Source organism: Dysidea avara, chromosome 8 (genome assembly GCF_963678975.1).
Source record: "Dysidea avara chromosome 8, odDysAvar1.4, whole genome shotgun sequence".
Taxonomy (NCBI): Eukaryota; Metazoa; Porifera; class Demospongiae; order Dictyoceratida; family Dysideidae; genus Dysidea; species Dysidea avara.
The window spans coordinates 21444046-21469047 of NC_089279.1; the positions used below are offsets into that span (position 1 = coordinate 21444046).

General features: G+C 37.0%; 1 protein-coding gene across 2 annotated transcripts; it reads left to right on the forward strand.

Annotated features, from left to right (window-relative positions):
* Position 1: 1 nt before the first annotated feature.
* Positions 2-22363, forward strand: LOC136264653 (NLR family CARD domain-containing protein 3-like). 2 transcript variants are annotated; one of them, XM_066059430.1, is made up of 5 exons: positions 2-119; positions 10379-10456; positions 17128-17403; positions 17496-17762; positions 19898-22363. In XM_066059430.1, the coding sequence occupies exons 2-5, from the start codon at positions 10387-10389 to the stop codon at positions 22195-22197; spliced, it is 2913 nt and encodes a 970-aa protein (XP_065915502.1). In that variant the 5' UTR covers positions 2-119; positions 10379-10386; the 3' UTR covers positions 22198-22363. The 2 variants fall into 2 exon arrangements, with proteins under 2 accessions (XP_065915502.1, XP_065915501.1); XM_066059429.1 differs by lacking the exon at positions 2-119 and adding an exon at positions 2425-2578.
* Positions 22364-25002: the final 2639 nt, after the last annotated feature.

The following is a 25002-nucleotide window of genomic DNA, read 5'->3' on the forward strand; positions in this document are numbered from 1 at the left end:
ACTTCGATTCCCGCGTTATAGCGCCACATCGAGTGCCACGATGCAGTTCGAGCATACAACTTGATTACATCATACCTCTCTTATTATTAACTCTTGATCATACCAATTCAATCTACCAGGTTAGTTTAAGTGTTAATTAATCAAAAACTCTTCATTATGCCGTGTGTATTTGTGTGTTCTTAATAATGCACATCATATACTGTTATAAGCATGGATTTTCTGTTTTAATGCATTGATCGGATATACAGGCTTTACCACAATCGTAGCTTCATAGAGAATCTGGAAAACCATGATCAGCAGAACAGTGTTATTTTTGCAATTGGAAGTGGTACTCCTGTTCCTGGTCCTTGTTAAATTGGATGAGGGAGTTTGACCATAGATATTAACAGGCATGGGGCGAAGTACATGTGAAAGTGCTTAAGTAAAGTACAAGTACTTTTGAAAGTATTTAAGTAGTACAGATTATGCTTACACTGTTCATGATTGCATTTATGTAGTTTTGGTTGCACCTAATAAAATTGTGAAAATCTGCCATCTGTAAGGCGAAATCTTTCAGGAATAAATACCTTTCCTACAATGCTAAAGGGTCTCTCAACAGGCACAGAGGAAGATGGTACTCCTAGGATGTTTTTTGCCAACCTTGAAAGCAGAGGATATTTCCTTTGGTTATCTTATTTGCTGGACTTTGGGCCATTGTTACTGCGTCAGCTTCAATGTATTCATGTACCTGCATGTCAAAAAGTTTTGAACATTAGTAATACATTACCATTGAAAAGGATACGCCCCCAAAATCACGTAAAATGCACAAAATGGCATAAAAACACAGTGATTTTCGTGTACTTTCAAAACGCCAGCAACATTACGTGGTGGTACCCACAAAAAACGGTCTGTTTATTACACACATACCTCTAAGGAACACTCCACCTTGTTCTCATGGCTCTAGCTGCAGTGCATATCACCGCCTTTTCTCGAATTCTGCCACTTGTTCATCATTTTACCCAATGCGTAATGTACAGGAAATGCATTGTGGGATTCACCGGTTGCCAAGACCATGGGAATTCACCCTAAACTAATGAATTTAATTAGAATAAACGATCTGGAATACCGTATATATGAATCATTCTTTGATATTTCGAATGAATTGGACCAAGAGTGGCCGGTCTAGTAACCGCCTTTTTAGTGTTTAGATGAAATATACGGGAGTTCACTTCGAAAAGCATCCGTGTGAGTGACTGTTTGTAATGGTTGGATTAAGTCCAGTATAAGTCTTTATAAACTCAAATTGTGTATCCTAGTCCTCAGTTTAGTGGGTTTTGAGCTTACCATCTTGTCATTTGAAATGCGGAATTTTGTTAATATCAGTAAATTTACCATATTTTCATTAGATTTGCAATCCCAATGGCTATTTTTGATATGACTTCATTGTTTTTGACTTCCTGTTCAGGACATAATCTTTCTTCTTAGCTGCTATAGCTGCCTGCTTCTTATAATGATCAACTAAATCTTTCAGGCCAAAAGCAGTACAACTGTTTCTAAGATCAACAGAGAAATGAATCAGAAGATGGGAAACCTTTTAAATCCTGTTTTTAGAGCAAATGCAGCAATTGTGACTTCAACCAAAAGCTGACCATGTCAATCCAGGAATATCTTTAAGCCAATATATATATATATAGCTACAACTTATTTCACTTATACATATGTAAAAGGACTTCATTGTACTTCATGTACTTATAAGTACTTTAAGTACCTTAAGTACATTACTTAGGACTTAAGTATAAGTACAAGTACATTACATTTGTACAAAAAGTATTTAAGTATAAGTACAAGTACTCAAGAAGGTTAAGTACAAGTACCAAAGTACTTCGCCCCATGCCTGGATATTAACCTACTGTATGTTAAGCCAGGCAAACTTGATTACTTGTTTCTCATCCATGTTAATTCAAACTTCCATGTGGGTGGGAGGTCATTCATTATTAAAGATAATACTCACTCCACATCAAGCTGTCTATTACTATAAAAATTAGTTAAAGTCTTTTAAGAACTAGTTTAGCATCAAAATACGTGTGCACGTGATTGATAATAGCAATAATGAAATTAGAGGCGGTGGGGTTAAAAGGTAGGGATGAGAAACACTAATCAAGTTTGCCTGGCCTTATTTATGGTTTGGCCATAGGCCACTATTTAATGGTTTTCTGTTTTTCATCAGTGCCCACATGTATTTTTACTGCCACACGTTTTTTTCCCCATTACTAACGATTTAATTATTATTTCATCTGACTACCCAAATCATACCTATTGTCAATAGGTATACTATCTATGACCAAATATTGAGGATGTGCAGCTCAGTTTTCAAGATTGTTGCACTTATACAGTACCTACCTTGTGCATTGTAGCCAAGAGAATGTTAAAGATTTGTGCAATGGTATTCACAAGTAAGAAGTTGATCCTTGAGTGGAGGTGATCACGTGACGATATGTAGTTACATCTAAAGAGAATAGTTGCCAAACTAGCTATGTTGAGTTAGCTAAATTAAAATTGCCTGTTATGCAGAGAGTGTCAGGTCCTAGAGAGTATAGAGGTATGAAAATAAGTCTAGCCAGCTATATTGTGGTGATAATGGATAATGGTAATGACCCATCCATACTTTACATTTGGAATTTTCTAATGAAAAAATAGAAAATCACCAAATAGTGGCCTTATTTACATGTAGGTATAGCAACAAATACCATAAAACGTTCATGCAGGTCTGCAGTATAATGCATTGTAGATAGATGGCAATCTAAAGTATGGGACAAATTACACTGTGAATTGTAATCTTCTATTCCATCAAGTTTTCTTGTACATATATCATATAGCATGATGGTAGGGACCACAAAGGAGTAAGCGTGGCCCACGAAATAATATCACCCGAAAACCAACCTCGATTTGCCCAGACGATGAGGCAGTATTGGTTAGGTAAAACTAAGCCCAAGCAAGTTTTCAGATCGACCCAAAACACTTTCAACAAGTTGCTACGTAATTTTTAATTTAAAAAAAAAATTATTTAACGGAATTTTCTACTGACTGAGTAAGTAAGTAACTGACTGACTGACTGACTGACTGATGCCTTCAGACAAGCGTAACTCAATAACGGCTAAGGCTACAGGCTTGATTTTTTCAGTGTTCAATGTCACTTCGGCCTGACAGGTGCCTTTTGGAATATCGCAGTACATACAATGTATTCTTCGTGGACTTACCAGTGTCCTCCTTTGTGTCCCATTCATCTTTGCTGACAGTTAATTTGGTGGTAGTATGTGATGGCTTCCCTTCGAAACGAAATCATCTGTTTTTTTCATAGTGGCTATACTCTGATTGCAGAAGTGCTTTCTCTTGATTCATACTGCTGTGTAACGGGTTGAACATAGCCAACAACAAAGCGTAATGGATGCTTCACTTTTCAGACGATAATTGATATAACTGGGGTGTGCGGTGCCATTTCTGCTTTTCGAATAGTTCTTGATTCGTACTGCTGTGTAACAGGTTGAACATAGCTGACAACAAAACGTAATGGATGCTTCACTTTTCAGACGATAATTGATATAACTGGGGTGTGCAACGCCATTTCTTTCTTTCGATATGCGTGGATTATTCGAACAGTTCTTGATTCGTAATGATGTGTAACGGGTTGAACATAGCTGACAATGAAGCATAATGGATACTTCACCTTTTAGACGATAATTGATATAGCTGGGGTATACAGCGCCATTTCAGATGCGGTATGCATGGGTTCACCAATCATAATAAATTGTTTACAAAAAAGTTTACAAACAAGTGCACAAAAAAAAATTGGAATTTTCAACTAGAGTAGGGACCATAGCACATCGATAAAAAGTACTGAAACAAGCTGGAGTAGTGCACGATATTAAATCACAGTAAAACAATAAGAAGTGTTATATCCCTACTGTGCATTTGTATTATCAAGAGTATCTTGAACACAGTAGGGATATAGCACTTCTTATTGTTTTACTGTGATTTAATATCGTGCACTACTCCAGCTTGTTTCAGTACTTTTTATCGACGTACTATGGTCTCTACTCTGGTTGAAAATTCCAAATTTTTTGCACACTTGTCTAACATTAACTTAACTTCAACCTACAAAATTATATCTATCATATTCATCAATGAAATGTCATGTACAAACTTTTTAAATTTGAATTCATTACTAGACAGGCAATATTTTGTCCAGGGAACCAGCATGAACAAAATTTATACACATGCATACATGCATGAGAATGATTAATCAAATTTCCTGCATGGAATCATTTGTAACAAACTTGAACTGATATAGCTTTGATTATCAAGATTTGTGCCGATAAAAAGAGATGTTGCAATCATGGATTAAAGAAGGACAGTAACTGAATTTTTGACACATCATGGTATTAAAAGCAAACCTTTTGGTGCAATGGTTTCATTGGTGCATATACTTTATCAATACTTCTAATCTTCCAGGAACAGGTGAAACCTTTTCTGGTATTTTCTGGTTGAGGCTTGCATAGGTTGCAACAAATTTAGTCTTTAGCTTAACAGATGCAGCAGTACTTCAATTCCTTTAAATATATAGCTGTGTATAAGTGCATGTAACTTCTGTACACTGCAGTCCTAAGGTATAGCTAGTGTAGACTTGACCTTTTGGCTGAGGCATAGGTTATAATCCCACTGATGAACTCAAATGTATCCATCGTGACACGCAAATATTTGTATATAGCCGTCTAAGTATCTATAGCTAGCTACGTATATTACAGGTTAATTCAGTAATTCACAATACTACATGCATGCATGAAACTTACTAGTAATTCTTCTAAACAGTAAGAGGCACTATTAAATAGAATATTCAAGCATAACACCAAAATAATGGTATTAGTTAGAGAAAACCAAAAACTGATGTGAGGGGACCTGAAACAGGATTACTACTTGGAATGGCCTAATGGAATCATGTACAAGCACTATCATGCCATAGGTTACTGTATAGCCTAAAATGGCCCTAAATATTTCGAGGGGCAATATTTTTGAGGTTAAGCAATTCACCTCTTAAAGACCCCCATGGTGAAATAAACATAGTTTTTTTACACAAGCTAGCTAGCCTAGTTGTGGTCAGTGACCTAATTTATTAGAGTCATACTTCAGTACAAAATTAATGGATTATGGCAAGTTAGCTTGCAAAAAGGGTATGCAGATAGCTAGATTGTAGGATGCACAGTCACATGCAACTACAATTGACAATCTCTTTCCTGTTGATTTATCATGTACCCTGCAGAGTCATTACAAATAAGGATTATATAAATGATTAGCAGACAAATTTTGTTCATTTCACTGTGGAGTCTTTATAATCTAATCCAAAACAGCCAAGCTATAAAAAAGAGTGCGGCCCTCAGAAAGGCTATGGTGAAAAAAGATGTGAAATCCAAGGTGGCAGCCAAGAAATGGCTGTGATGGTAGGTTAATGGTAAAAAATTTTAATAAAAACAATTCAGGTGAATTTGGTACCGCTTGGTCTTGGCACAAACTTCTCCTGAATTGTCGTTATTAAACTTTTTAACCTATCATTTCTTGGCCTCCACCTTGGATTTCACATCTTTTTTCACCATAGCCTTTTTGAGGGCCGCACTCTTTTTACTGCTTGGCTGTTTTGGATTAGATTTCGCTTATTTTTGTATTTGTATACTCCAAAGCCAGCCTATGGCCGGCTTTAGGACTTTTTAACCTTCTTTACCACACAAGATGAAGCAGATTTTAAATACTTTAACTATTTCAGATTTTATCAGTAAATGTTCAAATTATCAAACGGTACGGTCGTACCGTTTAAGTAGGGATCGTGGTGAATGTTTCGCGCGCCGCCAAATTTTCCACCTTTAAAAATCATCCTAGAGATATCTTACAAAACGAAAGCCACCTTTACGAAATAGTACTAGTCCATATAATACATAAAACAGCATTAAATACAACGAAACACTTACAGGTGGCCGGATATTAAATTTTAAAAAATCGCCAAAATCTCCAAATTTAGTACAACTGCCTCACTGCCTCACTCACTGACCACATTCGCAAGCCTAGAGCCCAAACGAAGCAGCACACGGTCGCCATTTTACTTTACAACAACAAGCTCACCAGTGGAATGTGCCTTTTGGGGTTCCGACGAGTGTACCCCCTGTACGCCTTGTCTTTTCTTTTATCTTCAATCAGGCTGCTTGTCTTCTTCTTCATCCAACGAAACCATATCGAGGCGTTAATTTTCCATATCAACACTTTCTTTAAGCAGCATAATAGACGCCACAAAATTATTTAAGGTGCTTAGAATACGCTACTGTAGCTACAGAGGTACCAGTACTCCACGATAGGCCACAAGATCACGCCCATTCTTTATTCTACGTATATCGATATATGGATCGAGACCACGCCCCTTTTACGCTAGCTGTGTGCTTGTCCAAAAAGGGCTCGGAAAAAGGGTGTGTTCATCGTGGTTTCGATCGATTATTAGACTAGAGTATCTCGAATCAGCCTACTAACTTGAAGGTGTGTGGTCAAAACCACGATGAACACACCCTTTTTCGAGCCCTTTTGGACAAGCACACATCTTTTGCAAGCTGACTCGAGATACTCTAATACAGCAGTCACCCTAATAGAACAGTCACACGTTTATAACTAGCTGTATGCTTTAACAAAAAACTAAACAAACTAGTATATTAAAAATTTTGAATTTAAAAATGAAGTAGGGATCCAAGCGATAAAAAGTAGTGAAACAAGAGATGAACAATGGTAGTTATTACAGCATAGCTCAGTGGGAAATCCCTACTTTGGCATGGTATAACAATTATTTTGTGTTCATTGCCAAAGTAAGGATTTCCCACTGAGCTATGCTGTAATAACTACCATTGTTCATCTCTTGTTTCACTACTTTTTATCGCTTGGATCCCTACTTCATTTTTAAATTCAAAATTTTTAATATACTAGTATATATAATACAAATACACATATTTATTACATGTAAATTATTCCTATAGATAACTTGTTTGGAGCTGATCTCTCTACTGGGTGACTTGAAATGTAGCTGAACTCTCTACTGGGTGACTTGAAATTTAGCTGAACTCTCTACAAGGTGATTTGTTTCTTACTGATACATTATCTCTGCAGGGTTACTTTGTCTGGCTTATCTCTCTAAAGGGTGATTTGTTTTTTGTAGCTGAACTCTCTACAGGGTGATCCTTCTAGCTGATCTCTCTACAGGATGACTTGTTTGTAGCTGAACTATCTGCAGGGTGATTTCTTTGTAGCTGAACTCTCTACAAGGTGATCCTTCTAGCTGATCTCTCTACCGGATGACTTGTTTGTAGCTGAATTCTCTACAGGGCAATTTGTTTGCAGCTGAACTCTCTACATGGTAGTTTCTTTGTAGCTGAACTCTCTACAATGTAACTTCTTCTAGCTGAACTCTCTACAGGGTGACTTGTTTCTAACTGATCTCTCTACAGGGTGACTTGTTTCTAGCTGATCTCTCTACAGGTGATTTGTTTGCAGCTGAACTCTCTTACATGGTGGTTTCTTTGTAGCTGAATTCTCTACAAGGTGACTTCTTCTAGCTGATCTCTCTACAGGATGACTTGTTTCTAACTGAACTCTTACAGGGTGATCTGTTCATAGCGAAACTTTCTACTGGGTGATTTGTTTGCAGCTGAACTCTCTACATGATGGTTTCTTGATAACTGAACTCTCTACGAGGTAACTTCTTCTAGCTGATCTCTCTACAGGGCAATTTGTTTGTAGCTGAATTCTCTACAGGGTGATTTGTTTGCGGCTGAGCTCTCTACATGATGGTTTCTTTGTAGCTCTCTCTATTAGGTACCTTCTTCTAACTGATCTGACTATAGAGTGACTTGTTTGTAGCTGAATTCCCTACAGAATAACTAGCAATGTAATATAAGGCCACTTCAACTAAATCTTTTGTTTCTCGGACTGAAACTAGTTGAAAAGTGGGTCGGTAGGTAGGTATAAATAAAATAATAATAGGTGGTGATTTTTTTTTAACTGAAGTTGTGTCAACACGTGTAACTATGGCGTTTGACCGTGTTCGATGACAAACTGTTAGCTATGGTTAGTACATCTAAATGATCAAGCGTCCATCCAAAGTCTGCTTTCACAACTCTTCCTGTATTAACCAAGCTCGTCCCATGCATAGCAGATATGAATGGCCAACAACAAACTCACGCGATCAAACACGTGATCTTAAAAATAAACAAAAACATTTCATTTACAAATTTTATGGGTCGGTTGGGTCTGAGAAACAAGAAATTTAGTTGACGTGGCCTAATTGAGTAAATTGTAAATGTAGCTGAATGCTCTATTAGGGTGACTGTTCTATTAGAATATCTCGATCTCGCGTTTGCTACACGTAGTTGCCTTTCGAATCGTAACTCAGTGGTTTGTAATCTGATTCTTCTGTACTACTGCAAGGATTTTCTATGATGGCTTTTCCAGCCACATACTGATTTTTAGCTTGATTCTCTAAGCGGTTTGCCTGGTAGACACGAAAACTAATAGTTTTTTATTCATAAAAATCGATTGCATAATTTTGACACAGGTTGGATTTTGTGTCATATCTTCATGGTCTTTATCCCGATTCCTTTCAAACCACAAAAAGGTACTCCTACGATGGTTGCTCCATCTACATATCAATTTTCAACTGATTCCTCCAAGGGGTTTACCCTGTAGGTGTGACAGACCTTCGACCTTATTTTACGCAAATAATTGGTCATAACTCCGTGAATGTTCATCGGATTCCTACCAAAGTTGGTACTGACATCTGCCTTAATGAGGCCTTTAAGTGTGCCAAATTTCAGCCAGATCCAAGCACGCATTCATATTTTATGGCAGATTTTGCCAAGTGTGCGAAATGAAGATGAAGGAGAAGATAAAAAACGAAGAAATTAAAACAAAATTTTGTTCACTCGTATCTCGGAAATGGCTGGAGCAATTTTCTTCAAATTTGGTATGTATACTCCCCTAACTGGCCAGCACTTCTGTAGCAAATTTGGTTCCAATCGGATTAAGGATCACTGAGCTACTTAGGTGTGAAAATTGCGTTTTCTTTCTTCCTGTTAATATACTCACGGTGTGGCGCACCAGCTTCTTGGGCCACACGACACACTACCATGTGTCTTGATCTGTAGCATGCTAGTGCTATGCGCATGATTCCAATCACAAAAATAACATTGTTCCGGTATTCCAGATTTTTCATAGTCACAACACTAACCCGATTTCTGAACTCCTTGTCCTAACTCCTTATGTGTCAATCTCCCTGCTTATCTCAAGTGAGCTATGCAATAGATTAAGGACAAGGTCGCTTTGTTTTGTATAGGTAAATGAGAGTGATTGTAAAAAGGGTGTGTAATCACCATGTTCTGGGCATTGTTGCTCATCTTATAAGTACAGGTATCTACACTGTACTTGCTGTTACAGTGGCATTAGCACTTGAAATAGATTTGTGGTATCTAAATTAGTGTTATAACTACAACTAAAACTAGAAGTACTTTTAGTAAGGTAAATATGTATTAGTTAACTAAGACTAAAAATAAATCCATATTATAACTAAAACTAAATCTATAACTAAAAAACAGCAGAATAATTTACTAAATCTAAAACTAAAAAGAATTAAGAAAGATAACTAAAACTATAACTAAAACTAAAAGGTTTTCATGTTTTTAAATAAAACTATAATTAAAATAACACAGAGAATATAACTATAACTAAAACTATAACTAAAATTATTGAAGAATCTGACTATGACTATAACTAAAACTAAAAGTCCTTACTAAAACAACACTAATCTAAATACACTCCTCTAAGGAAGTGTTAGTACAGATATTATGGTGTGGTTTCCTTGCATGAAGAAGACAACCACGTAATTGAAGATAAAAGTAAAGGCAAAAAGCAGACACTTGAAAGGCCACATGTGAGTCTGTTCTTGTGGAGTGAAATGGTGTTTTGTTTGGCCTCTAGCCTTGTGACTATGGTCAGGTTGGTAGGCAGGCAACCAGACCAAAAGTCAGGTTTCAGTGATTTTTTAAATTCAATATTTTGCCTTTTGTAAGTGTTTTCTTGCTTTAACTCTGGATTTGATGTTAAATGCACTAATACTATTCTGTAAAGATGATTTTTGTTGCATATGATATTGGTTTTTATGAAAACATTTGATGGGTACCTTCATTTTGGTGGGAACTCTACTATACACTATACAGTACTACTTTACTGTATGATAGTTTTAACAATTAAAAGTTCAAGAATGCTACTAACAAAACTATATTGTCATCTGTCTTACTATATATGTCATGTTTTAATTATCCAATAGATACAACAATGGCAGAAGGAGATATGTCCGCGGATACTGCTCAAAAAGTCTCAACCAGTTATTCTAATGAAAATAAACGTATGTTTGTATGGTATAGGTATTTTACATGCAAATGGTATTTTATAGTAATGGGGAAGTACACGTATCTGTGTATACATAAATCAGTTTATTTACTATGTACACTGGGTAGATATTCATGCCAAATACTGGTAATCATATACGTATACAGTGCTCCCTTGATTATCCAACCTTCGATTGTCTGAACAATCAGTTGGTAGAAATGACTGCTCTATTAGAGTATTAATTGAACCCTTGTCATTGTTGTGGACAACTTATCGACCTTATTCTAACTCTATTTTATGCCGGAACAACAACAGTACAACAACTTTCTTTTCTCATTTACAAACAATGAATAATTAACACATTTCAAAAAAACCTGTTCTCAAAAATCTGGTTTAACCAGTATTTCTATTTAATACACACACATTAAATATAGTTACATCATTGGTTTGCGTGATCTGCAACACTCCCCAGGGAAGGTTCATCAGTATCAGGATTAAGCCACTGTTTCAGTCTCTGTCGGGCCTTTATCACAGTCTTACGAGTGGGACGGGTATTTTGTACCAAATCTTGCTGACTCTCTGGTAAATCATTGTCATCATGTTCTATGATCTCATCACTGTCATTATTCTCTTCTGAACTGAACTGATTATCTTGTAAATTTCCCTTTGAGTTAACATCAGTTATGTTTTGATCCCTGGGACACTCAATCGGATATAGAAGGTTAAGAGCTCTCTTGAGAACCTTATGTGGAACAACAACAACCTTAGCTGATCAAATCTGTTTGTCACTACTCTGTATAAATTGGCTGATACGACCAACTTTCCATTTTCCTCTTGGTAGGTTCCCACTGACTTGGGAGAATTCCTTCACAAACATTGGTCCAAAGTAGTCGACACCAGTATACTCAAAAGGTTGAGACCTTGCAACACATTCTGTTGGCAAACTAGGCATCTTTGGCATGGTGAATGGTGTGCCTTCTACTCGTCTGCATATCCTGCAGTCCTTGATCAGTTTCTTGATATCTGTGCAGCCATGGGGAACCCAATCTTCTTGCTGGAGTTTTGCTAAACTCTGTGAAGTTCCAGAATGTAGAACTCTACTATGAGCATCCATGACAACTAATCTTGTGTAATGATCATTCTTTGGCAAAAGCTTAGCTGCTTGAGTCAACGCGGCATTATCAAGTCTTCCATGGCATCTTAGGAGACCATTCAGATCTAATTGTAAGTTTAGTTGGTGTTTTAGATTGTTTTTATCACCTTTCTTAGTACTGTGGATCACTTCTGGATAATGTTCCAACTGCACATGTTTATCCCAAAGCAGTTTTGCTTGATTAAATTCTAAGGTTGTGATTGGGCCAGTGTTAAAGTACCTTCTCTTCAATCTACTGATAAAGCAGAGAACCCATCCAGTAACTCTTAAAAGTTTGTAAAATGAAAAGAATTTTGTTCTATCAATGTCTGAAAGATCTATTCTCACCTCGGACTCTCTAGAGGACGCTTCCCCAGCCACAAGTTTAGTTTCACAAAGTATCTTTGATCCTTTCATCTCGCTTTCAAACAGCTGTCGGCAGTTATTGTCCATTGAAGGTGTCTTCGAAGTTGGTCACTGCTGTTCACATTACTCAGCCAACTAGGACCATTCCACCACATAGATGACAATTCTGTAGGTGCTTTAATTACCTCTAGTTACTAAGTCTGCTGGATTCTCTTCTGACAGAACATGCCTGAAACAGACTCGTTCCAGTACCGTGATTTCTTTTAACCTATTCGTAACAAATAATGGCAGTGGCTTCTTGGTTGAAAGCCAATGCAATACGTACAATGAATCAGTAAACACAAAGGTATAAGTTACATAGTTCATTTATTACGAACTCCAGAGCTCTCGTCCCAATCAGTACTCCTAGAAGCTTAAGTCTTGGGATGGTGGTATTCTGCGGAGCTAGACGTGTTTTGCAAAAGACTAAATCGGTCTTGCAGGAGTCTGGAAGTGACTGACATAAGTAAATTGCAGCTGAGTATGCCTTAGCTGATGCATCACAAAAGCAGATTAAGCTATACTCAACGGCCTCATTATTCCCCATGTATCGTGGCATATGATGCTGAGGAACGGTTTCAAGACTTTGGAACCACTCATTCATTTGTGTATCATTAAGCTTGGTATCTAAGTCACACTTACTTACCCATAACGCCCTCATAAAAAGTTTAGCTTCCAGAATGGATGGGGCAATATAACCAAGAGGATTAAAAATTGAAGCGATGATTTTAGGACCTCTTGCTTTGCCTTAACACGTGGAAGTTTCTGTGATAGGGGCTTGGAAACAGACAGTTCATCGGTCACTGCATTTCAGTTGATTCCAAGTATTCGTTGACAGCTCAATTCACCAGCTCTGTCTTTGTGAGGGACAAAGGCCATAAACAGTAGTGAGTTTGACGCCCATTCTCTCAAGTTCATGGAAGCAGTGTTGAACAGCTTCTTGGCTTCAGTATACATTACTTTAGCTTCTTTGGGGGAATTAGCTCCAGTGATAACATTATTAACATAGGTGTCTCGCTAAAGGAGTTTGGTAAGCAGGGTGTTACTTTGTTGTAAGCGATACTTGATAGTAGCAGACGAAAGAAATGGGCTAGATATCACACCAAAGGGAACTCAACAAAAGCGATGCACCTGATTATTATTCTCTAAATTTGTGTTACTTGTGTCTTTCAGCCAAAGAAATCTAGTTACATCCCTATCTGCTGTTTGCAGTCCAATGCTAAGGAAAGCCTTTTCAATGTCTCCCACTGTAGCAATCAGGGGAAGATGCAATCAAAGTAAAAGCCCACATAAATCAGGAAGCATTACTGGCCATTCATCAGACCAATGGGTTTGTCCGCAATATACACACTTGATTTGTCGGCTACCTGCTGCTAAAAGCCCCTCTGCTGATCTGTTTTGGGACAGACGGGGTCTTAAAGGAAAATGACCTGGACTGTTATATGGTCCCAGGCTATCATGACCGTCTCCTCCTGCCATCTCCATGGCAGAAATATGCTTCCCTAATAATTGGCGTAACAAAGAAGTGGTCCATTCCTGATCATTTGGTTTTTGCATGTATAGTTGACATCGAACCCTTTGTGGTAACTTATCTAATATCAAAGAGACAAAGTGTCGATGATTGGTAGTCTCTAGCCTCTAGACTACGCAGGTGGCGTTCAATTTAATCATAACACTGTCTCAGTTTTGGTACATGGTTTGTTGCAGGCGTTACATGTGACAAATTGCGATAATGTGCATCAATGATTAATTGTTGGTTTCCAAACCTCCTTTTAAGTACTTCAACAACAGCAACATAATTGTCATTTGAAAGTTGGCAACCAGAAATAGCATCTAATGCCTCCCCTTTCAAGTTAGACTTCAAGTAATTTAGTTTATCAATAGAAGCATACTAAACCTTGTCCATGGATTCCTCAAACGCATCCCAAAATTCCTTCCATTTCAACATGTCCCCACTAAAGGGAGTAATTTCAAGCTGGGGGGAGTTTAATTGGACCATATGTTTGTGGTGACAAACCACTTGTTACATCCCCTGTCTGTTGTGTTTGTCTTACTTGATCTGTTGTTCCTGTGTGTCTCCTATCACTCTCATGTCGTCTCTGCTCTAGTTTTCCTCTAAGAACTTTTAGTTGTGATACCTTATCAATAATACCAACTGTTATTTCACTCTCCTCATCTAAAACACTCTGAAATTGTTCAGCTCCTTCGTTGTCATTGTTTTGCTCGTAAACTTCAATTAATTTATCATTGGCACTCTCCAGCCTTGACAATTTCGTTTTTAGATTCAACAGCACCTTTCCAATTACCAACAAGTGGCGTCCAATCTCAGTTGAATTGCCGGTAAATTCGGTTTATAAAATCTTCTGAGCTTTGGTTTCTTCTTTCAGTAGGATTTTCTTTTCCCTTGTTCGGTTACTCTTTAGACTACTTGTCGTCAGTATTTCTCGGTTTACCAGTACAAATAAATTCTCAGTTCGATCAGTTGCTTCGCTACCCTGAAAGTAATAGGAGGACGCAATTTCAATGCACAAAGAAACTTACCTTATGTGGTGTTGTTAACGAATATTCCATGGTACCACAGATTCTTAGTTTCTGGTTAATACGAGGTAAGGCTGGTTAATACGAGATAAGGCAAATATCTGCATCCAGCAAGCTTCACGGGTTTCAGTACCAAATATCGTGGACGACTTATCGACCTGATTCTAACTCTGTTTTATGCTGGAACAACAACAGTACAACAACTTTCTTTTCTCATTTACGAACAATGAATAATTAACACATATTTTCAAAAAAAAACTGTTCTCAAAAACCTGTTTAACCAGTATTTCTATTTAATACACACACATTAAATATAGTTGCATCATTGGTTCGCATGATCCGCGACAATCATATCAAAGTTATGTGATTGCCAATACAAACTTCTTTGAATTTAGTAATTTACCTACCTTTTAGGCATAAATTATCCATGGGTAAGTAAATTAACAGGAATTCATGGAAGTTTAATTTTAAAATGAAGTAGATATCCAAGTAATAAAAAAGAGATGAACAATAGCATTACAACATAGCTCGGTGGGAAAATCCCTACATTGGCATGTTATAACAATGATTTTGTTCAATACCAAAGTAGGGATTTTCCCACCAAGCTATGCTGTAGTTGATACGGAAAATTAGTGACCAGCCTGATTGATGATAAAAGAAAAGACATTAAGCATACGGCACAGACTCATCAGAACCCCAAGAGGTGCATTCCACTGGTGAGTTTGTTATTGTGGTGTAAAATAGTGGCCATGTGCTGCTTCATTTGGCCTCCAATCTTGCGACTATGGTCAGACAGGCAGGCAGGCAGGCAGGAGGATGAAAATGTGAGTTTTTCAGTCTATATCTGGCCGCCTGTGTTTTCTTGCTTTTAATGTGATGTTAGATGGACTAGTATTGTGTGATTTTCATTGCATAACGATGGTTTTTAAAGGCGACATTTTAGGTGGCACACGTCACTTTTGGAGGGGGGGGAGGGTTAAACAGTATCAATTTGATATATGATTATTATAACTTTGGAATTGAATTGTGTATTGACTTCAGTAAACACCAAGTTGTTTCTTTCGCCAAGACCTTTACTTTGCTACTATATTAACAGGTTAATTATGCCTCAGGGAATTAAAGACAGAATTGACCACTTTTGTGGGAAAAAGGTCATTGAAAGTCAAATCGCAATGTTTAAAAATACATGCCACAAGGAGTACTGTTTATGTGAAAAGGTTCATGGTTTTATAAATGAAGTGCACAATTTTCGGTTATTCCACTATATTATGGTGGCACAAAGACAATATTATTATTAAACAAGTACAAAATATTTACACTGATAAAAGTTTCAGACTAATTTTATATTATGTCTGCATTCTGGAGCCAGACTATTTAATAGCTATTAAGTTTAAAAATGAAGTAGGAATGTAAGTGATAACGCTTAGATCCCTACTTCATTTTTAAATTAATATTTGTGATATACTAGTTTTTTATTGTTAGTAGTTACATCTATGATATGCACATGTGACTACTGTTTAATTAGAATATCAAATATATGGCTGTTGTTATTCAGGTGACTGCTTTATTAGAGTATCTCAAGTGGGCTTCAGCCAAATGGTGATATTTTAAAGGGCATGGTAGTAGCATACATGTACCTTGATTTTCACTGTGCTACCAAAAAGTGGTGTGTATTTTATGATCAGTTGCTATAAGTACAGCTAGATCATTAAGGGGAATTTCCCTTAGTCCAGCTAGATCTTAAAGGTGCATGATGCTTGATTGTTATTGGTTCAGCTAGTTCATAAAAGGTCCTATCATGTAGTTACAGTGTTTACCAACTGTCTACCAGTAATACCTCTTAAAGTAGCTTGGGTGCTGCTTTAAGTAATTTTATGGCATCTAGTACGGAAGGTGTTGATATGGAGAATTAACATCTTGATACAGTTTTGTTTCATGAAGAAGACGACCAGCATGACTAAAAAAGCAAGACACAGAGAGCAGACACTTGTCAGAACCCCAAAAGGCACAGGCTGTATGATGCATTGTTTAGCCTCTATAGCCATGCAACTGTGGTCAGGCAGGTAGACAGGCAGGCAGGCAGACCAAAAATTGGGTTCTGGCATATTTTTTTATTTTAGCAATTCTGTACTGGTTCCTATTAGATTCAACACTATATTTGATGTTAAATTTGCAAGACTATTTACTTTTTGTACCACTTTCTAGGGTGGTTTGTAGAAGTGGCATTTCGTCAGCCACCATTTATTATTGGGGCAATCTAAACATACCATGTACTGTTTGTTAAAACCTATTATTTTCTCTGGTGTGTGTAGCTTTAGCAAGCCACCTGAATGACTCAAAATGATGTTATTAGCTTTATCCACCTTGCAAAGTTACAGTTTATGAATACATGTAATTTGTGAATTTTGTGCCATTACAATGCATCCAGGCCTAATTTGGCTGGGAATACCCTTGTCTGTTTTGTTGGTCTCCATGCACTATTCCACTCTCCACTTCAAGATGTAGGTACACTCATGTCAGGTCACATTTAATATAATGCACAGTATAACATGTATATCGAAAATATTACTTAAAGCTAGGGTGTTATATGTAGTATTTGAAATTGTTAACAGTATCACAGAAGCCAACTACAAAAAAGATGTCAACTTATGTCAAACCGTATGCTCAGTACTGGCTTGAAATAGGGATCCTTCTGGGTATTTCATCACAGAAGTTGGATGACATAGAAGGAGAATTTGAAAACGATCCTCATTCATGTTGTTTAAGGATGTTAGTGGAATGGGTGATGTCTGATCCTAATGCCACTTGGAAGAAGTTACAGGGTGTGATTGAAAGTATTTCAAAGTCTCATGATTCTAACAAGTCTTCTGATGGTGCAACCAAATCAGGTACATAACAGTAGACAAGAACATTTAAATAGCCCATGATGATTTTGCACATGTAAAAGCTGTCACAGTTTACAACATTGTTTTTTCTTCAGGGCGAGACAGGCCACAGCTACATGAGTTACATAAAAGGATTGTTCCTAACTGGGCTGCCAAGTGGGAAGATCTGGGTAAAGGAATTGGTTTATTACCAAATGAATTAGAGATCATATCAGAGAATCACTCCTACCACCCCAGACGTAGTGAGGAGTGCTGCAAAGCTGTGTTGAAAAAATGGCTAGACAAAGATCTTGAGGCATCATGGAATAAAATAGAGACAGTCATAAGGAGCTTCTCTGATACTATAGGAATTACTAACAGTGGTAAGTACAACCATATGCAAATATTGCATGCAATGTACACCTGTAGATTTCATGGTTTCCAAAATTGTTGAAAATTTGTAATGAAAATTAATTGTATTTCATACATTAACCCTTAAACCCGCATAATCCAGAAAACTGGATTTACACTTAATAAATACGCATGCTTTGCACAAAGTGCTGTAACTTTCGAAGCGTCCATCCTACGTTATGCAATTTATGTCATTCTACTCGTGGTGTAGCAAGGATCAAAGTGATACCTAGGGTTTTACCCTAATGCTAAATGGTGAAGCCAAATCTAGCTGTGAAAATAACTTTTTGGTAAGGAAACACGCAAACCCTTTACATACCTTTATAAAATGGTCGATAACTCGATGGTAGTTGATCTTATTGCTTTGCAACAACTTTCATTCAACTCTTCGTGAAATTCTGCATCAAGCCATATATGACTCACATGAGTAAACCCACAATCGAAATTAAACACGTGGCAAGAATTTAGAAACACGGAGACGTGACTCATCGCTGTTCACCGCTTCATAACAAGTAAGCCACTGTAGTTACAATGAATTCATTTAACCTTCTCCAAGTAGCCCCAGTAAACACACTTTTTAATCTATGTGTATTTGTAGGCTGTAAGGATTAAGTTGCCCCACCTAGTTCGCCATGCATGCCAATATTGTGTAAACACGCATTTCTGAATAGTTTTCTGCGGGTTTAAGGGTTAAAACATTTTATTTTGATGTAGTGATTCTTAAAATTAAAGTGCTAATGCTATTGAAACTGTATACGCATGCATGATGAAAGTTTGGTAGGGACAGTATATCAAGCACTTTGATAGGTAAACATTTAATAATTTACCTGTACCTATAGCCCATCTTTTTTGTTTGCACAATACAATTATGCACAATACAATTATACACAATAAGTAGATTTCCTTTTGTTCATTGAAGAAAACCCAGACCAGACCAGGTCAACTTCTTCAAGTAAGCCAATTCACACAATAGCTATAACATACAATTCACACAATAGCTATAACATACAATTCACACAATAGCTAGTTATAACATACACTCTTCACCTTGTAGCCACTCTGCCAAGAACATAATTAGCTAGCTACGATGGCTCAGGCTGCAACAGCAATTGCGCATGAAACTTCATCCACGATAAAACAACTTAAATAAAAGCTATTAAAATACTTTCTACTACATTTTACTACACAATCACTACAAAGCTACAAGCTCTTTCTGCTGTACTCAACTGTTACACACACTAGCGATCGCCCTAATTTATTAGAATCGTGATATACAAAGTGAAAGGAACTAAGATAACAGCAAACCTTCAAACTTATGTAAAGGAATGGTCATGGATGACTGGCTAAACTAAGAAAGGTAAGCTAGTGCCCATGCAGGGTAGCTGTAATGAAGATTTCTGGAGTAGTAAGGTTTTGTTCTATTTAAAGCTTACCTAGACATGTAGCAATAAATACTCCATTACTCATTCATCACTACTGAAATAAATTCACAGGTTTGCTGTTATCTTAAGTTCCTTTCACTTTGTATATCACGATTCTAATAAATTCGGGCGGTTACTAGTGTGTAACAGTTGAGTACAACAGAAAGAGCTTGTAGCTTTGTAGCGATTGTGTAGTGTAATGTAGTAGAAAGTATTTTAATAGCTTGGTTAGGTTGTTTTATCGTGGATGACGTTTCGTGCACAATCGCTGTTGCAGTCTGAGCCATCGCCAACTTTTCAAACACACCTTAAGTAGTTAAAGTCTAAGTGGCTAAAGTCTTTGAGCAGGCTGTAGGACCAGGTGTCCTACAGACCTTCAGCACTTGTGCTGTAAAGCATTAATAAATAAAAAATAAATAAAAATCGTAGCTAGCTAGCTAATTATGTTTTTGACAGAGTGGCTACAAAGTGAAGAGTGTATGATATAGCTAGTTATTGCGTGAATTGTATGTTGCGGTTATTGTGTGAATTGACTTACTTGAAGAAGTTGACCTGATCCGGTCCGGGTTTTCTAAACCCCCATTACACTGCATAGCATCAAACACAAAATATGTGGTTGGTTATATTTACACTGTAAGGGAGTTTGAAAAAGAAAATGTGCATTAGAAGTTTTTATTTTTATATAGAAAAAGAAAGTAATTCTGTGAGTGACCATGTCAAAGTCATATACAAGGAAACCAGATATAAGACTTCCCAAGATGACTGGCCACCTGAGCAGCCCCAACATTTTACCAGTGTAGCAATCATATATCACAGAAAGGTACGCACAAAAAGAGAAGTCATTGCTGTTGCTGATGTTGCAGTTAGTGGGAGTATAGCAGTTGGCAGCTCCTCACAATCAGTTGCTCAGCGCTTGTCTCAGTATGGTCAAGAATCTTCAAAGGAGTACATGAAACAAAGTAGAATAACTAAAAGTATTGCAGAGATATTTGAACCATTCGAAGACACCGACATGAGTCTCCCATCTTCCATCTTGATAGAAGGTGCCCCAGGAATAGGGAAAACAATTTTATCTAAAGAAATAGCATACAAATGGGCTGTTGGTGGCAATGAAAAAATCCTTCAAGACAAAAAGCTAGTTTTCTTAATTTACATGCGTGATCCTGCAGTTGCTCAAATAAAAACCATAGAGGATCTTGTCCACTGCTTTTACCGAAACGATCCATCAGCTAAAGATATTGCAGCATCTTGTGGAATGAATTTATTAGCAACAGAAGGTAGCGAATTAGCTCTTATTCTTGATGGTTATGATGAAATGCCTAAACCATTAAGGACTGGATCATTATTTGCTGACATCATAAACAGAACAACATTACCGAAATGCACATTGGTCATTACTTCACGTCCTTCTTCCTCGGCACATCTTCACAGCAATATGGAGCGTAGAATGGAAATACTAGGCTTTACTGAAGTTGACAGAAAAGATTACATTGAGTATGCCTTGAAAGGCTTGGATGATCAAATAGAAGTACTGCTTAGATTTCTGCTAAACCATCCTACGATCAACAGTCTTTGTTATATTCCGTTGAACATGACCATTTTATTGTACCTGTTAAAACACAGTGAATTGTCTTCCTTGCCAACTAGCCAAACTTCTCTCTATCAAGATTTCATATGCCTCACTGTGTGCCATCACTTAAGAAAAAAAGGAATAATGTTGAACAATGCTTTTACAAATTTAAAAAGCTTTCCTGAACCATATTATAATGTCATACTTCAACTTGCCAAGCTGTCATTTATAGCATTAGAAAAGAGTCAGCTTGTCTTTAGTTTGGCCGAATTAAGAGAATTTTGTCCAGAAATGGATGCCATTCCAGGGGGAATTAACTGTTTTGGACTATTGCAAGCTGTGGAACACAATAGTACAATGCATACAACCCTGTCATTTAACTTTGTTCACTTTTCGGTGCAAGAATTTTTGGCTGCATTCTACATCTCTTCCCTTCAGGTTGCAGATGAATTGGAAGTCCTTCAACAAAAGTTTTGGGTTGGAAACTATTACAACACCTGGATTATTTATATAGGATTCACAAAAGGGCAAAAGGTAGCATTTAAAACACTCCTATCTGGTGATCCATCTGAGCAGAGCAAACCAACAATTTCTGTTGAATTTCTGAAAAATACAAGGAAGTGCCTTCATCTTTTTCAGTGTTTTGATGAGGCCGAAGATTGGGAGATGTGCCGTCAAATTGATAAGGCAGAAATTTTTGAATCAGGTCGTATTAATATCAGCATGCAGACACTAACACCGATGGAAATGAAATCTCTTTGTGTGTTCTTAACCAAGTCCTCAAGAAGGCAATGGGAAGAACTTAGCTTGTCCAGCTGCAATATCGGTGACACTGGTTGTAGTTTACTTGAAGTCTCCCTTTCAACAAATGCTGCATCTATTGAATCATTACGGCTTGAAGATAATCAGCTTACAGCAATGTCCACCGAAACGGTAGTCAAAATAGCTACTCATTGCAAAGCAATCCTGTTGGATCTTCGTTGGAATGAACTACAGGATGGTAATTGGTCATCTTTAGCTGACAATACCTCGCTTCTTGGAGTCATCCTTGATGGAAATAATTTAAGAGATGCTGGAGCTAGAAAAATTATGGCAGCCGTTACAAAGAATACAACTTTAAATGTTTTACGTTTGGATGACAATGGGATTACTGACAAAGTTACTGATGATATTGCTGCTGCTGTTGCCAATAACACTTCTTTAAACTCTTTACGATTGTGTAAAAATCCTTTAAGTGACAAAGGTTCTACAGTTGTTTTACACAGCTTGATGTCCAACAAAGTGTTGGAGTGGTTATGGCTTCCTACTCCTTTGAGTGACTCTGCAGAAACTGCTCTTCGTGAAAAAGAAGACATGATTAATAACTACCGACTTGATAATAAGTGCAATGTCAAACTTACCATGGTGTTTTCTTGACTGCTGATAAAATTATTGTGTGTATTGTGCAGTGGCTATCCTTTTGATTGACTGATCATTGTTATACTTAGTGTTGCACATTTTACTATATTTGTTATATTATAATTCATTTTGATTGCTACACAACTTCTATATGCCATTATTATATTACAATCAAAATATTCTTGTCGCTATATACATTGCTCAGAGATTCTTCCTTATAATTTTATCCACCCCAAAAACACCTTTGTTGTAAAAAAAAAGGCGCGTCCAAGAAACTACAAATACCCGGAATTAACCCAATGTAAAAAAACCAGCTCAGCTGAAGAGAAAAATAACTGGTAACTTAAAGAGCTGATATCTGGAGTGGCCAAGAATACAACTAACTACGACTACTAAAGTTTTAATCCATACAAGAACACCTTGGCTGTAAAGCAGGTACTTATACAATTATACATGAAAGTAAAACTAACTAGCAACTGAAACAGCTGATATCTGAAGCGGCCAAGAATTTATGTTCATATACAACTAATTCAAAATTTTAACATTGAACCTTTATCATTCAGCTGTATTCTAAATTCACTATTGCTGCATCCTTAAGTAATTTCTTTTAATTCTATAATTGGCTGGTAATTTGGCCACCTTTTTTAATAGTCAGCATATAGAACAAAAAAGGCGTCCAAATTACCAGCCAATTATAGAATTAAAAGAAATTACTTAAGGATGCAGCAATAGTGAATTTAGAATACAGCTGAATGATAAAGGTTCAATGTTAAAATTTTGAATTAGTTGTATATGAACATTAGTTCTTGGCCGCTTCAGATATCACCTGTTTTAGTTGCCAGTTAGTTTTACTTTCATGTATAAGTACCTGCTTTACAGCCAAGGTGTTCTTGTATGGATTAAAACTTTAGCAGTTGTAGTTATTTGTATTCTTGGCCGCTCCAGATATCAGTTCTTTAAGTTACCAGTTATTTTGCTCTTCAGCTGAGCTGTTTTTTTTGTTTTTTTACATTGGATTAATTCCGGGTATTCGTAGTTTCTTGGATGCACCTTTTTTTTACAGTGAAGGTGTTTTTGGGGTGGATATCACTTATTTTTGTCAGTGATAGGCTTTACAAATTGGTGAAAAAGATAATTTTTAGATGATAAATGAGCAATGCAGAATATTATCTTGGAGAGTCAAAGATGCACCTGTCATCTTGTCTGACAGTGTTATAAAAGCCATACATACTAATGACTGTTTGATAACACCATGAATTCAGAAGTATGAATTTACAGTGTAGTATGACTGTTCTATTAGAGTAAATCTATCTTTACTGCATGTGATAATTACTGTATCTCATATCTAAATGCTTCAGAGACCTTATGCTCAAAAGTAAACTTGCGAGTGCCTAATTAGTTCACAGTTGCTATATACACAGCTAAAGATACATATATTGTCACTATTACCGGTACCAAGAGTCCTTAATAAGAGTACAATATGGACTCTTAATTGTTATTATCATACAGTATTTTATAATCATTTTTTAATACTGTGGTCACAGCTTGAGGATTGGAGCTGCAGAGAAAGGAATAGAGGACTCATGATCATGCAATCATCAAGACTCAGGGAGATAGAATAATATATGCAATGCCAGTACTAACCCCTCAAGGATGTCACAGTGCAGTATAGATGCAACCAGCTAGTGCATAAGACCAGAGCCTCGATCATCACCTTTTGACTGAAATTAAGCAAATTTTTATACCTGATGAAACAGTTAAAACTAAAAAGTAGCAGTACTTATACTTTCCCGAGGGAGCAAGCCCCAAGACACCTTTGCCTGTTTAGCAGAATAATAGGTACTTACTAGTTACCACTGTCACCTTTATTCTGGTGGCCCGGACTATCAGCTGCATAATACAGTAACTGTAGAAAATGCTAGTTAATGCCCTTAGGCAGAGCTATAAGGGTGGCATTTTTCCCTACCATCACAGTAGTTCTTCTCGCTGTTCTTTGCCCGGCCATCAACTGTTGTCAAAACATAAATCTCATCCCCCAGACCCTTCCTCAAGCGCGCTTATCACACAAAAATAACTTAGTTTAGCAGTGCACAAACAATTCTTAACAGTTTATACTATATTCAGGGCTGGGGGAAGCATCAAATTATTGGTCAGGCAAAGCTATCAAAATAACTTGGTAACTTTTCATGGATAACTTACTGTTACAGTAAAATATTGGTCAGGTTCTTGCCTGGGCTGCCTGGGCACTTCCCCCAGCCCTGATATTATAGTACACATGCATACCACCAGAATCCAGATTGACAGCTATAACTTACCCCAAGAAGTAGTATGTGCAGCATCAGCTGATGATTTTAAGAAATTGATTGACCAGTATTCATCTAACACTATGTATATGTGTATGTAATTAGTCTACTTGTACTTTTTTACCTGTTGATCAGGTGTAACAGGCTGTTTAACCTTACAATTACCTGTAATAAATAATAATAATAATAACTATCACGTGAACTACGTAGGGGAAATCTCGTGGAAAGTCCCTAATGACCTTAAGCATACACACGTGATGCATGGTTTTAAATTGAATGTTTAAGAATGACTCGATGGTGAGGTGTACTTTAATGAGAAACTCATCCCTCGTGAGAAACTACACCGCTTGAGCAACGCTTGATGATATATGGCGGTCTTGAAGGCTAACGAAACGAGGAGTGAAGTTTGTGTAAAGTGTCACATCGCCACACACTGATTCACTGTGCTTGTGCGATAGGGTTTTTGGACCTGTCCACCAGATGTTGAAAGGAAATTCATTCCAACTTGTGAAGTTATTGA